The sequence below is a fragment of the Alternaria infectoria genome (genome assembly GCF_024043175.1).
Source record: "Alternaria infectoria strain BMP 0036 chromosome Unknown scaffold_40, whole genome shotgun sequence".
In the NCBI taxonomy this organism is placed as follows: domain Eukaryota; kingdom Fungi; phylum Ascomycota; class Dothideomycetes; order Pleosporales; family Pleosporaceae; genus Alternaria; species Alternaria infectoria.
Genome location: NW_026250729.1, coordinates 133,951 through 147,579, shown reverse-complemented (window position 1 = coordinate 147,579; position 13,629 = coordinate 133,951). Strand labels below are relative to the sequence as shown.

The following is a 13,629-nucleotide window of genomic DNA, read 5'->3' as shown; positions in this document are numbered from 1 at the left end:
ATTTTGTTCTTCTCCATACAATCGTTTAATCCGTCCACTCGCTTGGCCCTTTGCTCCGTCGCCGTGTAATAGTTGCATCAACACGCGACCCGTACCGCTCTCGCCCAGACACTTACCTCTGGGAAGACAAGACAGCTGCAGTCAACACGCGGTTACCCTCCACCTACCCTCGCTATAGTAACGGTACTCGCATCCACGGAAGGGGCGACCCGCCTCAGCCCGCAACCATGAGTTTCGTCAACAACTCCCGCATGTCCGTCTACTCGACGGCATCCGCCTCGGCATCGCGCCCAGGCAATTCGCCCTCGCAGACATCCACCACGACGCTGCTCAACACGCTCAACTCCGCCTACAAGAATGGCCGCTCGTACAACCTCGAGGCCAGCACCAGTCTGGTCGTCAACACATGGGTCAATGCCAAGAGCATCATCGACGACCGCATTGGTGGCACCGTCGACCTCGAGCTGGGGCGAAAGGCATGGGAACATGCCCGCCGGAGAGCTGAGGACGGCTGCATAGTCCTTGCGTATGTATCCAACTTCCCTGCGTCCACCATCATCCACTGACCCGCGCAGTTCGCTGCACGACTCGAGCCCCTCGCTCTTCTCGCCCTTTGTCTCCAGCCTGCCTCTGTCCCTCCCGGGCAACTTCTACACTGCACTCGAAGCCCTCAAGGCCTTTACACACTGCGTAACTCCGGAGAACCCCTCCACCCCCCGCTACTCGGCCTTGGCTGCCGTCTTCACCATCAACCTTGCTGGCGGTGTCGTCGGAGCTGAGATCAAGTTGTCCACCTCCGGCCTGGACGTCCAGCAGGGCTTGCTTCAAGTACCTGGCAAGACTGGCACACGCGCTTTCGATGTCTTCTACTACCTCAACTCAAGCTCGGCTTCCCGGCAGGAGAGGGAGTACTTGGACATCCAGTCCCTCGACCACTACGCCCTTCTCCGACGATCCGGAACATACGATCCTCCCAGCTACCTTCCCGATGCTGACGATGCCGCTGCTGCCGAAGACTTCCGCGCCAACCTCAAGGCGATTGGCATCAAGGGCCAAAAGCTGACCAGGCTTATCAGTTGTCTGACTGGACTGTTGAAGCTCGGCAACACACTCGACTACTTCATGGACGAAGAATCTCTTGCTTCAGTGTGCGAAGACGTAGAGAACCTCATGGACCTGCCTGAAGACACTCTCCGCCAGAAGCTCGGCTCCAACGAGCGCGAGGTTGCCATCGGTGGTATCTACGAAGCCATCGTCGACTTTGTTGTCTCTCACGCCAATAACTCAATCAAGGAGGACATCCAGCGCGCCAAGTCTGGTTATGCCATGGACGACAGTGAGGGCAGCGGCATGATGACACCCAACGAATCAGAGGATGGAGACATTGTCAACATTACTGTTGTCGAAATCCCCAGCCGTACTCTCGGAAAGGCGATTGCGCTGCGTACTGTCTTCGACGACAGCGAAGGCATCAACGCCGAGATGCGCGATGATGGTGTTCAGGTGCCGCCTGTCAGCAATTCTGTCCTTGAGGGCATGCGCGAGGCCATGCAGAGCTGCGCAGCAGACCTCGGCATCAACGGGGCTGCTCTTCGCGAGAAGGAAGCTGACCTAGAAAAGCGCGAGGCTGTGTTGGAAAAGCTCGCTCTTGAGATCCCCGATGAGGACAACTTTGTGAAAAAGGTCCTGAACCCGGTACCCAGCAGCGGCATCGTCCTGGGCAAATATGGCCGTTTCGACTTGCCCATGACAGTAGCCAGTAGCAGAGTCTGGTTCCAACTGGCAATCCACCCCACCGATGTCATCCCCACCTCGCTGAACCAGGACCTCAATTCCACCTGGCAGGCTGGCGTAGTCTCTCGACAACTTCGCGAGTGGCGACTGCCCGAGTGGGCCAACCGTCGTAACCGCAACCTCGACTTCACTGCCGATTTCGATCACCATGAATTCTACGACCGATACGCTCCGTTGGGTTGCATGGACGGTCAAGAAGGCATCCAAAACTGGACCCTGCAGCGCGGTTGGAGTAACGGCGAAGTCATGGTCGGGAAAGAACGTGTGTGGGTCAAGGAGGGCACATGGTGGGAGGCGGAGTCGCAGCTCGACCTGAAGACGCATGAGATGGGTGGTTCTCCCAGCATGATGGGTGGCATGATGGGAGCTGGTGGCATGGATAACGGATACTCCACCCCGCTCCCGCCTACAGCAAGTGCATTCTTCCCACCTCTTCCGGATATGTCTGCGGCCCCTCAGAACCCTTTCCAGAGTTCCACCAGTCTGGCCGTGCCAGGTGCAGCAGATGCAAAATCAATCGCCCCCACCACGCGCACCCTTCCCACCGCGGGACCTGGTGATTACGGTCTAGGAGGCAAGGGCGACGAGAACAAAGGTGTTAGTTACTACGACATGGAGTCTGGTGGCAACGCCGTCGTCACGGAAACCCCGCTCACTGGTACTCGTAGGATGTGGGTTGGCTTCGTCTGGGCCCTCACCTTCTGGATCCCTTCACCGCTCCTGAAGTGGATTGGGCGCATGAAGCGACCTGATGTCCGCATGGCATGGCGAGAGAAGTTCGTCCTGGTCCTACTCATCGTGTTGCTCAACGCCGCCATCGTCTTCTACATTGTCGCTTTCGGTAAACTCTTGTGCCCAAACAAGGACAAGGTCTGGAATCAGAAAGAAGTGTCACAGCATCAAGGCGAGGACGACTACTTTGTCAGCCATCGTGGTGTCGTATACGACTTAACCTCCTTCTGGAAAAAGCAGCACAGTGACTCTAACACCGAGGCTACCCGGGATCGGATGATGGAAATGGCCGGTGCCAACATGGACCCATACGTCGTTCCTCCGCTATACATCGCTTGCCCCAATCTGATCAAAGACACGCCTCAAAACCGGGTGTTGCAGCTCACACTCAACCAATCCACCGCTGAGAATCTGAACGCAATCGCTGTCCACGGATCTGGCTCAAGGACAAACATGCCAGACAGCGCCGCTCTGAAGAGCGAGACCTGGTACCCTGACGTCTTTCTCCCAGCTATGAAGGAATTCAAAAAGGGACCCCTCGTCTGGGAAGAGAAGACGATCAAAGATGAAGGTGAAGATCTGAATCACATGTGGTTCAGGCTTGACAACAGGGTTTACGACTTGACTGACTACTTCGCCACGATCGACTACATGCGGGACCAGGACCAATACAACTTCCTCGATGCTAAGCTGATTGACATGGTAAAGAGCAACGCCGGTTCCAACCTCAAGGAGGACTTCAGCAACAACCTCAACAATAATGCGCAACAATTCAACAAGCAATGTCTTGACAACTTGTTCTACGTTGGCGAAGTCGACTTCCGTAAGACAGCCAAGTGCCAGGTCAACGACTATATCCTACTCGCTGTCACGATCATTCTCTGCTCGGTCATTGTCATCAAGTTCTTGGCTGCACTTCAACTAGGCTCTCGCAAACGCCCGGCAAACCAGGACAAGTTTGTCATCTGTCAGGTGCCAGCCTATACTGAGGGTGAGGATTCGATCCGAAAGAGTTTGGACTCTTTGACTGCACTCTCCTACGACAATAAGCGAAAACTCATCTGTGTCATTTGCGACGGAATGATTGTTGGTGGTGGTAACGATCGTCCTACGCCCAAGATTGTACTCGACATCCTCGGTGTTGATCCCAAGGTCGACCCTCCTGCCCTTCCGTTCTGGTCGGTCGGCGAGGGAAGCCAGCAACTCAACTACGGAAAGGTCTATTCTGGTCTGTACGAATTCGAAGGCAATGTTGTACCATACCTTGTCGTCGTCAAGATGGGTAAGGAGTCGGAACAGCACAAGTCCAAGCCAGGTAACCGAGGAAAGCGTGACTCCCAAATTCTGCTCATGAGCTTCCTCAACCGCGTCCACCACCGCTCAGCCATGAACCCCTTGGAGCTGGAAATGTTTCACCAGGTCAACAACATCATTGGTGTTGACCCGGAACTGTACGAGTATTTGCTCATGATCGACGCCGACACCATGGTCAAGCCCGATGCTCTCAACCGTCTCGTAGCAGCGTGTGCCCATGACTCGAAGATTGCCGGTATCTGCGGTGAGACGAGCTTGGAAAACGAAGACAGGTCCTGGTGGACTATGATCCAGGTCTACGAGTACTACATTTCGCATCATCTGTCGAAGGCCTTTGAAAGTTTGTTCGGCAGTGTTACCTGTTTGCCCGGATGGTAAGTACCCAACCCTACCTGCATTATATAGTGCTAATTCGTACTAGTTTCACCATGTACCGCCTACGCACAGCCGACAAGGGCAAGCCTCTCATCATCTCGGACAAGATTATCAAGGACTACGCCGACTGTGTTGTTGACACTCTGCACAAGAAGAATCTCCTCTCGCTCGGTGAGGATCGTTACCTGACGACTCTGATGACGAAGCATTTCCCCGCCATGTCGTACAAGTTCATTCCCGATGCGTACGCACTCACAGCCGCCCCCGACACGTGGAGCATTCTGCTCTCCCAGAGACGTCGATGGATCAACTCAACCATCCACAACTTGGCCGAACTCGTCTTCCTGAAGGATCTCTGTGGTTTTTGTTGTTTCTCGATGCGATTCGTCGTCTTCATCGATCTCTTCGGTACTCTCGTCCTGCCATCCATCTGCGCATACCTGGTATACCTCGTCTACACCGTCTCGACTGGCAAAGGTCAATTCCCCATGTTCTCCATCATCATGTTGGCGGCAGTGTACGGTCTTCAGGCGTTCATCTTCATCATCAAGCGGCAATGGCAGCATGTGGGATGGATGATCATCTACCTCCTGGCCTTCCCTATCTACTCACTCGCACTTCCGATGTATTCTTTCTGGTACATGGACGACTTCTCGTGGGGTAACACGCGTGTCGTCATCGGCGAGCAAGGCACGAAGCAGGTTCTCACCACGGATGATGAGGGCTTTGACCCCAAGTCAATTCCTATGATGCGCTGGGACGAGTACGCCGAGCGCAATGAGCTTCCCGGTCGTCGCGGTCTCCCAGGCATGACCACTGAGAAGGGTGGCTTCAATGCGTACGAAGACGAAGCATACGAGATGAACGACATGCAATCTGTCTACTCGTCTGTCAAGCCTGCCTCGACCGTCATGTCCAACATGCAGCACATTTCGCACATGCCGCCGCAATCGCCTGGGCCATACCAAGGCATGCAAACCCGTCAATCGACATACTCGAACATGTCGCGGTACCAAGACAACCCACACCAAAGTCGCGTCATGTCCATGAGCAACATGAGCGACATGTACAATGGCAACAACACTTCACCGTACGGTCAACGCCAGAGCATGGGTGGCTTCCAGAGCTCAGACAACCTGATGGCCTCGTCCACACCACCGATCCGTGGACGCAGCCCTCTCAGCTATGGCGCCAGCATGTCACGGCCTGGCAGCACAACCAACTTCCAGAGCATGATGAACGGCCCGACGGATGGCCAAATTATCGAGACGGTTCAAGCCTGCCTCAAGGACGCGGACCTGGACAAGGTCACACGCAAACAAATCATCGCACTTGCGGAGCAAAGACTACAGATGCAGCTCACTGGCGAGAGGAAGATCTTCCTCACGCAAGCCATCGACCACGAGCTTGCCAACATGATGTAAGAAGGAGAAGATTGAGAATTGATTGCATTTAGCGGTGTTGTTTGTACATGTCTGCACGGCAGTAACGCCATTTCGTCTTTCGTTTGGACAAAATATGTGTCTTTTGCATCTGGCGTACGATTAAATGGGAAAACTCGGGTGTCTGGGAATCTGGGTTGTACTTACATCGCTCTTTTGAAGTGAAGGTAATACGGAGTTGTTGCATATATTTAGTGGAATTGAAGATTACAACACGAAGCTTGTTCTTTTGCCTTTGCAGTGGTGTCAAACGAATATGGTTATCAACATGGTGCTCAACGAACAGTGCATTCATGTGAGGCATGGGAGTCGTGGGCGGTGGACGACTAGCGTCAGGTAGCTACGTACCCCAGCCCAGCAGGCGCGGCCAGAGCTCCGCCATCCCGACATTCCCCAACCAGCACCCCCGAGTCTCACACGACGTACACAACTGTCCCCTTCTTCGCCTCTCCTATCCCATAGACTCGACCCAATTTCGACCGCAAATATGGCGCCGAACCGCATCGAGCAAGACGAAATTGAAAAGTACTGGGAGATATTCAGTTCGCTCAGCGGCGGCGGCACCCACCTCGACGGCGCGCAAGCCGCACCTGTGCTCAAGAACTCACATTTGCGCGATGACCAGCTGGAGAGAGTGTGGGACTTGGCGGACGTGGACAATGACGGCAAGCTCGACTTTGAGGAGTTCTGTGTCGCCATGCGATTGATCTTTGACCTGATCAACGGGGTACGTCTGTTGCATGGGCTATGAAGGAGATACAGGATTGACCAGCATGCCGTAGATATCCATGGATGTACCAAAAGCGCTGCCCGACTGGCTCGTCCCCGAATCGAAAGCCCACCTCGTCCAAGCCGGACGCGCCCTCTCCGGCTCGCAACCCGCCTACGAAACCGTCGAGGACGATGACGACACGCCCGGTCTGCGCGACGGCTTCGACTGGTACATGTCGCCGTCAGACAAAGCGAAATACGAAGAAATCTACACAGCCAACCGCGACGGCCACGGCAACATAACCTTCGACAGCCTCTCGGGCCTCTTCGACAGCCTAGACAACGTGCCCGACTCAGACGTGCGCTTTGCCTGGAACCTCGTCAACCCCAAAGCGCGAGAAAGCGTCGGCAAAGACGCCGCCCTCGCCTTCCTCCACATCCTCAACCAACGCAGCGAAGGCTTCCGCGTCCCCCGCAGCGTACCCCCGAGCCTGCGCGCCAGTTTTGAGAAAGCACATATAGACTACGACATCGAATCAAACGCAAACTCGCGCTGGGCCGCGACCCGCGACGAAAACACCGCTACAGGCCGCAAAGCCAAATTCGGCGACGCATACCTCACGCGCCTGGGCGTCGGCGACCGCGCAGCCAACTACGGCGCGCGCGGCGGCAAAGGCACTGATTTCGGGGGCCGCACAACAGAAGACTGGGAGGAAGTGCGCTTGAAAAAGCAGCTGCGCGAGCTGGAACAGAAGATTGCGGATGTGGAGAAGGAGGCGGAGAATCGGCGGCATGGAAGGAGTAAGGATAGTAAGCCGGCGCTTGTCAAGCGTGAACTGGAGCTTCTGCTTGATTATAAGAGAAATGTGCTCAAGGAGTTGGATAATGATGGGGGCGGGGCGGTTAAGGGGTTGGGAGGCATTAGAGAGGAGATTGAGACGGTGAGGGAACAGGTTGAGGGGTTGCAGGGGCATTTGGAGAGTAGGAAGGGGGTGTTGGAGGATTTGAGGAGGCAGATTGATGATGAGAAGGCGGGGTAGGGTTTTGAAGAGAGGGGGAGGGTGTATATAGATATTTGGGTATTGTTAGAGCTGGGTAATCAGCAATGAAGTTTTCAAACGCAAGATATCGATGCTGTTTGAGTGCTCCAAAATGGTGACATGATACTGTGTGAGATCACGCACACCCAACCGAAAATATACTAATCCACCATCTCCCACACAACCTCTCCAACCTCCTTCCTACCCATACAACAACCCCTCCACCTCCTCCGCAACAGCCAAACTACTAGTCAACCCCGGACTCTCCATCGCCAACAAATTCACAAACCCCTCGTATCCCTCCTCCTTACATATCACAAAATCCTGGAAGTCCTTCCCGCTCGTCGCCGCCAATTTTCCCAATTTCGGTCGTATCCCCACGTAGTCTGGTTGAATAGCATTTCTATCTACGCCGGGTAGATACGTCTGGATATCATCGATGGCTTGTGCCATGTTTTTGGTGTTGGGGGTGTAGTCAGTGGGTGAGTCTGTCCACTCGACATCTGGTCCGAAACGAATCCGGCCGGCCATGTCGAGTGTGAGGTGGGTTCCTAGACCGCCGTGACCGGGGACTGGGGCGGGGTAGACGAGTGTTGAGGGTTTAGGCCGCGAGACAGCGTAGGAGAAGTAGGATCCTTTTGCGTAGAAAGCTTTTCTGTGCCGTGGCTTGGGCAAAATCATATTCTGGATATCCACAGCGAAGAGACCAGCCGAGTTCACCAACGTGTCGGCTGTGATACTGGTTTCCTCGCCATCCGCTCCCGTCGTTGTGATTTCCCACCCGCTGCGCCCGGAGTCGATGGGGGTGATGTGCGTGACTGTTGATTTGAAGGCGCAGATTCCTCCGTCGTTTTCAAAGGAGCCTTGCAGGTATTGCATCAAGCTGTGCGAATCCACGATGCCGGTGCTGGGACTTTCCAAAACGCCGGCTTCAGCTCGGACATCTGGTTCGCGGCGGTGGGCTTCGTCTTTGCTGAGGAAGCGGATGGGTACGTTTATGCTTTTGGCGAAGTCGTGGACCTTTTCGAGGGCGTCCATTTGTGCGGCGTCTTGGGCGACGATCCATTTTCCTGTGTTGCGGTGGGGGATGGAGTGTTGTTTGCAGAGCGAGTATAACATGTCTTTCCCGCGAAGGCATAGTTTGGTCTTGAGAGATGTGGGTCCGTAGTAGAGGCCTGCGTGTATGACTTCGCTGTTTCGCGAACTTGTTTCTGTGCCGACGTGGCTGTGCTTTTCTATTAGGACCACGGAGGCGGAGGAGCGTTGTTGGAGTTTGCGGGCTATGGCTAGGCCGATTACGCCGCCGCCTATGACGGCGTGGGTGAAGTCGGCATGTCGTGGTTTACTTGAGGAGAAATTTCTTGATTTTGAGATGGTTGATTTGAATTGGGGGGTTGTTCGAGAGAGGATGCGCAATGAGGCCATTATGGAAATGGGAGAATTAACTTCTGAAATCAGCGCAACGTGCTACAGAACAGACATGGACGAGTAAACAAGACGAAGCAGAACCTGATTGCAGCGTAAGATAGACTCGGGGTCAAGGACAGTCTTGCTTGACAAGTGATGCTTATCGGTGGCTGAGATGCATTTTGGATGACGTTACGTGAAATGCCGTTCCTGACGCTAAACAGAGTGGGGTCTCTTATTTGGTACTTCAATTGGCATTCCAAGGTGTACATGTCCATACAGTGTCCCAGACAAAAGAGTGAGTAATCTTGGTTTAAAAGACACATTGTTCCTCAGGTTTGTTGAATCTCTCTGCAACGGACATCTCGTGGGACCTCTTTCCTCCACCTAAGATAACGTCATCGGCACCCCAACCTCCAAACCCCCGACATTGCAACCAGGCCAATGTTCACAACCCTCACGAGACGAGCATTATCACGTCCACCAGCCACCATCATCCCCAAAAGACTACTCTACAGCACACCTTCCAACCTCGCCTCGCCGCTCGTCGACCGCGTAAACAAAGTCACAATGGCCTCATCAACCGGCACCCCCAAAGTAACTTCTCTAGTCGACCTCCCCTCCTCAGAAGCCAAATGGGTCAAATTACAAAAAGCCACCTACACCGACGCCAAAGGCAAAGAACGCATCTGGGAAATCGCGTCGAGGAAAACAACCGGCAGCGCCGGCGTCGACGCCGTCGCAATGGGCAACATAATCTACCACCCCACCAAACCCCCCTCCACAATCGTCGTCATCCAATTCAGGCCGCCCGTCAGCGGCTTCACTGTAGAATGGCCCGCCGGTCTCATCGACGCGTCTGAAACCCCCGAGGAAGCCGCCGTCCGCGAACTCTACGAGGAAACAGGCTACAAAGGCAAAGTCATCAGCACGTCTCCGGCTGTAGCGGCGGACCCGGGTATGACGAGTGCGAATCTGTGTTTGTGCATGGTTGAGATACATTTGAATGAGGGGGATCCGGAGCCGGAACAGCATCTTGATGAGGGGGAGGATATTCAGAGGGTGAATATTCCGATTAGTGAGTTGTATGGCAGGTTGGAGGAGTTTGCGAAGGAGGGGTATGTTATTGCGGCTAAGTTGTATCATTGGGCGGCGGGCGCGCAGTATGCGATTGATCATCCGGAGTTGTTTGCGAAGAGTCACTCGAAGAAGGAGTGATGTTGTGCGTGTGCTGGGGTATGTTAGGATGGGGGATCATCGCATGTGAAAGCTGGTTGTGAGAAGCCATGGGCAACGGTTAGCATTAAGATAGAGGCTGAGGTAGCGAGATTGGTGAATTACTGGTATGCTTTTAACTAGTAACGCATGGGTTATCCTGAACTTCTAGATGATATGAGCAATACATTTGGTTTATCACTAGACAGTCCTATGTGTAAGCCAATGTCAAGCCGAAACCTTCTATTGCAATTTCAGTAACATCAAATTGCAAGTAACATCAAATTGTGGCAGTAAAGACCATTTCATTCAACGTCCCAAACAGCGACGTTACTTCTAGACATTAAGCAAGAAAAAGGTGTGATGTTTGTATGATCCATCACATAGCTCCTACAACATATATACCCCAAGCGAACCAAGTCATGATCCCGTAGTTTTTATATCCAAAAGCCACACACACACCCCGCCGTCATGTAATGATGTAATAGTATATGTACAGTTAAGGAAATGAGTTTTTTGCGAGAGAGAAAGAATCACTCGCGGTGTTGTTGCGGTGCTGCTCGCTGAAAACGCCGGGGACATCCAATGCGCACACAAGTAGTTTGATGATAAAAGAAAAGGTTAATGCTGGTATGTCGTTGATGTGATGCAGCCTTCTAGGCGGAAGATGGAAGAAAGATCAAGATGCTAGATCATGCGGAAAGAGGCGTTTACTTGCGGGGCTGCTTGCTGAGGCGCTTCCGCTTCTTGGAGTCGCTTGAGTCGCTGCGTCCGTGGTTGGACGCGGGCATTGTGGGTTGGCCTAGTGGCGCAGGTGATACATCACGCATCAGGCTGCTTTGCTGTGGGGCCTGTAGCTCGTAATCCTCACCAGGTGCGGTGTGAACGTATTGCTGAGCAAGAGGGCTGCGTCCCTGGCGCTGGTCTGAGCTGTTGGTCCTGCTGTAGGAAGGCTTGGGCGACTCGAGACCATGGCCCTTCTGCTCGTTGGACAGCGGCGATGTGCGGGCTGGGGCATGGGCGAGGTCGCTGTTGGTACGCATCTGGGCAGGTCGTTGCGGGCCCTTGGACTGGTATACCGAGTCGTCGTCGATGGAGTCAACAGATTCGCTGTACATGCCCTTGCTGGCACCCTGGCCGACCTCGTAGGGTCCTCCTCGTGGCTCTTCGTAGAAGGCTCCTCCGGCAGGCTTTTGTGTTTGCTGAGTCTTGTGGTAGATACGCGCATCCTCGGGGTCCATGAAACTCTCGACACGGCGGGGCATGTAGATGGAGTTGGCGGCAGAGGTCTCTTGCGAAGCGAAGGAGTCCATGGAAGAACGGGGGTGGAGAGGCACGTGAGGGACGTTGGGGTTGCGGGGCATTGTGTTGGGAAGCGTGAGACCAGAGTCGTTGCCTTGTTGGTACCATCCGTTGGGCAGGCGTTCTGCGGCGGCAAAGCGTCCGTCGATGTTGTCGCCAGGCTGTAGGGGAATAGCAGCTGGGCGGTGCTTCTGCGCCTCGGCGGCAGCCTTGAAAGTCTCGGGTACAACGTTCAGATCGTCACCAGTAGCCTCGGCGGCCTCAATAGCCTCCTGGGGAGTGGTCTTGGTGTCGGCGCTACCAGCATCGGCACGAGGTCCACCCCATGTACGCTGACCGGCAGTGAAGATACCGTAAACCATGTAGACCCAGTTGAAGAAGGGGTTGACGATGAACATGAGGGGGTACAGCATGATCTTGTAGCGACCGAGCTTGGCGCCAAAGTACAACATGAGAAGCCAGTTAAGCCCCAGAGAGATGGCGATGAAACCAACGGGAAGGTTGGCAACCTTTTGCGAGGTAGTGATCAAAGAGATACACAGGATGAAGAAGAGCAGGGCGGTGGTTCGGATGGTGTTCTGCATGAAGCGGACGATGAGAAGGATCGGGTAGCGCTTCCAGAGACGGATATCAGTCAACATGCAAACTTCGTTGGTGATAAAACCCAAGAACCAGCGGCGACGTTGCTTGAGTAGAGACTGGTAGGTTTGCACAGCTTCGGTCTTGCAGAATGCTCCGGTGTTCATCTGGATCTGATAACGTTCCTTGGCGCCAATCATGAACAAGTGAGTGAGCCAACGGTCCTCACCAAGATGGCACTTGCCGTAGTCGAAGAGGTCGTCGCATTGCTCGGCCTTGTCAGCGAAGTAGTACTTGGCCATCCTGCGGAAAGCGGAGAATCGAAGCATAGTAAGGGCACCGGGCAAGCAAGTGACGGCACCGCAGCCGGACTCGACTGAACGCTCGAACAGTTGACCGTGAACGTATTCCATGTCCTGAAGAAGGGTGATGAGCGAGTTCTTCTCGGTTGTGGAGGTAATGACACCAGTCTGAGCCAACATGTTCTTCTTGCTGCCGGGCTTGAGTTCCATCTCGTACATGAAGTTCTGGATGCAAGTCTTGTCGAGAATGCAGTCGGAGTCGATGAAGAGGACGAACAGGTTGTCGTTGCGCTTGAGGTACTCGGAATAGATCTTGTCGATGAGCTTGAAAGTCCTCTTCTGGCAGTGACGCTTACCACCGTGGGGGAAGCGGGAGATGGTAATGCGGCAGCTACGGTAGATGACATCGATGGACTTGGGGTAGGTGTCGAGCGTGAGCGGGACACCGAGTTTCTCAATGGTGTTCAGGTAGAGCTCGTCCTCCTGGTCTCCGTCAAAGGAGAGGAAGATGTGCAGGCAGGAGGGTGGGTATTCGCAGTCGACCAGGGAGTCGCAAGTTCGGAGAAGAATCTCGGGAATCTCCTTGTAGCAGGGCATGATGATGACGACCTTGGGGGCGGATGCCTCGTCGAGGACGGATTTGATCCTGCGGCTGCGACCAACAGAGTGGGTGACGAGCTGGTAGACACAGAACAACCACGGGACAGTCAAGAGACCGGCAAACGACCAGAAGGCGAACCACTGGAGGAAGCCAACCATCTCCTGGGGGAAGTACTTGGTAACTTGCGAGGGGAGGGGGAGGGTAACGACCATGATAGGCAGGAAGATGGCACTGTTTCTGTCAGACTTGATTCGCATGGTGGAGCGGAGTTCAAATGCTTACCGGAGAGCGAAGAAGAGGATACCGAAGAAGATGGACAAAATGCGGACACTGATCGTCTCGGCCTTCTGGAAGACCTTGACAATGCAGTACAGGAAAGCAGCGACCCAGAGGAACCACTCAAGCAGGGCAGCCAACATGAGACCACCGATGATGGCAACGTAGGCAATCTACTGCAGTCAGTTTCTGTAGCCACAGTCGGCAATGGCTGTACTCACATCCTTAGCTGGCCAAGGGTCGTCAATGTCTGGGGTAGAATGGTCGATTTCGCGGGCAAAGACCGCGCGGGCGGCGAGGCCCATCATGTCTTGCCAAACCATGGCGGAGTATTAAGTATGTATATTCGTTGTTGTCGTTAAGCGGATAGCGAGCGATGCTGTCTGGGTTTCGGACAGCTGTCGACCCTATATGTAAGGCGACCAAATCGGTGACGCAGACACGGTGAGTTGGAGAAGCACGGCCCGTCGCTGAGGTATGGGAGGGGCCCTGAGTAACAAAGGCTCGTAACCCAACAGTGGCACGGGGCTAGATAATTG

At 54.3% G+C, this 13,629-nt stretch overlaps 5 protein-coding genes across 5 annotated transcripts; 3 read left to right on the top strand and 2 right to left on the bottom strand.

Moving 5' to 3' along the window:
* Window positions 1-227: 227 nt before the first annotated feature.
* Window positions 228-5,639, top strand: J4E92_010668 (uncharacterized protein; the record flags this gene model as incomplete). The annotated part of the gene is made up of 3 exons (XM_051502004.1): window positions 228-526; window positions 576-4,214; window positions 4,262-5,639. 3 exons carry the CDS (start codon window positions 228-230, stop codon window positions 5,637-5,639), a joined length of 5,316 nt encoding a protein of 1,771 aa, XP_051347808.1.
* Window positions 5,640-6,144: 505 nt separating this feature from the next.
* Window positions 6,145-7,408, top strand: END3 (endocytosis defective- protein; the record flags this gene model as incomplete). The annotated part of the gene is made up of 2 exons (XM_051502003.1): window positions 6,145-6,384; window positions 6,440-7,408. 2 exons carry the CDS (start codon window positions 6,145-6,147, stop codon window positions 7,406-7,408), a joined length of 1,209 nt encoding a protein of 402 aa, XP_051347807.1.
* Window positions 7,409-7,609: 201 nt separating this feature from the next.
* On the bottom strand, window positions 7,610-8,446 carry J4E92_010666 (uncharacterized protein; the record flags this gene model as incomplete). The annotated part of the gene is made up of 1 exon (XM_051502002.1): window positions 7,610-8,446. One exon carries the CDS (start codon window positions 8,444-8,446, stop codon window positions 7,610-7,612), a length of 837 nt encoding a protein of 278 aa, XP_051347806.1.
* An 813-nt stretch (window positions 8,447-9,259) lies between these two features.
* Window positions 9,260-10,033, top strand: J4E92_010665 (uncharacterized protein; the record flags this gene model as incomplete). Its single annotated transcript, XM_051502001.1, has 1 exon — window positions 9,260-10,033. One exon carries the CDS (start codon window positions 9,260-9,262, stop codon window positions 10,031-10,033), a length of 774 nt encoding a protein of 257 aa, XP_051347805.1.
* A 707-nt stretch (window positions 10,034-10,740) lies between these two features.
* J4E92_010664 (uncharacterized protein) lies at window positions 10,741-13,413 on the bottom strand (the record flags this gene model as incomplete). Its single annotated transcript, XM_051502000.1, has 3 exons — window positions 10,741-13,045; window positions 13,097-13,263; window positions 13,312-13,413. 3 exons carry the CDS (start codon window positions 13,411-13,413, stop codon window positions 10,741-10,743), a joined length of 2,574 nt encoding a protein of 857 aa, XP_051347804.1.
* Window positions 13,414-13,629: the final 216 nt, after the last annotated feature.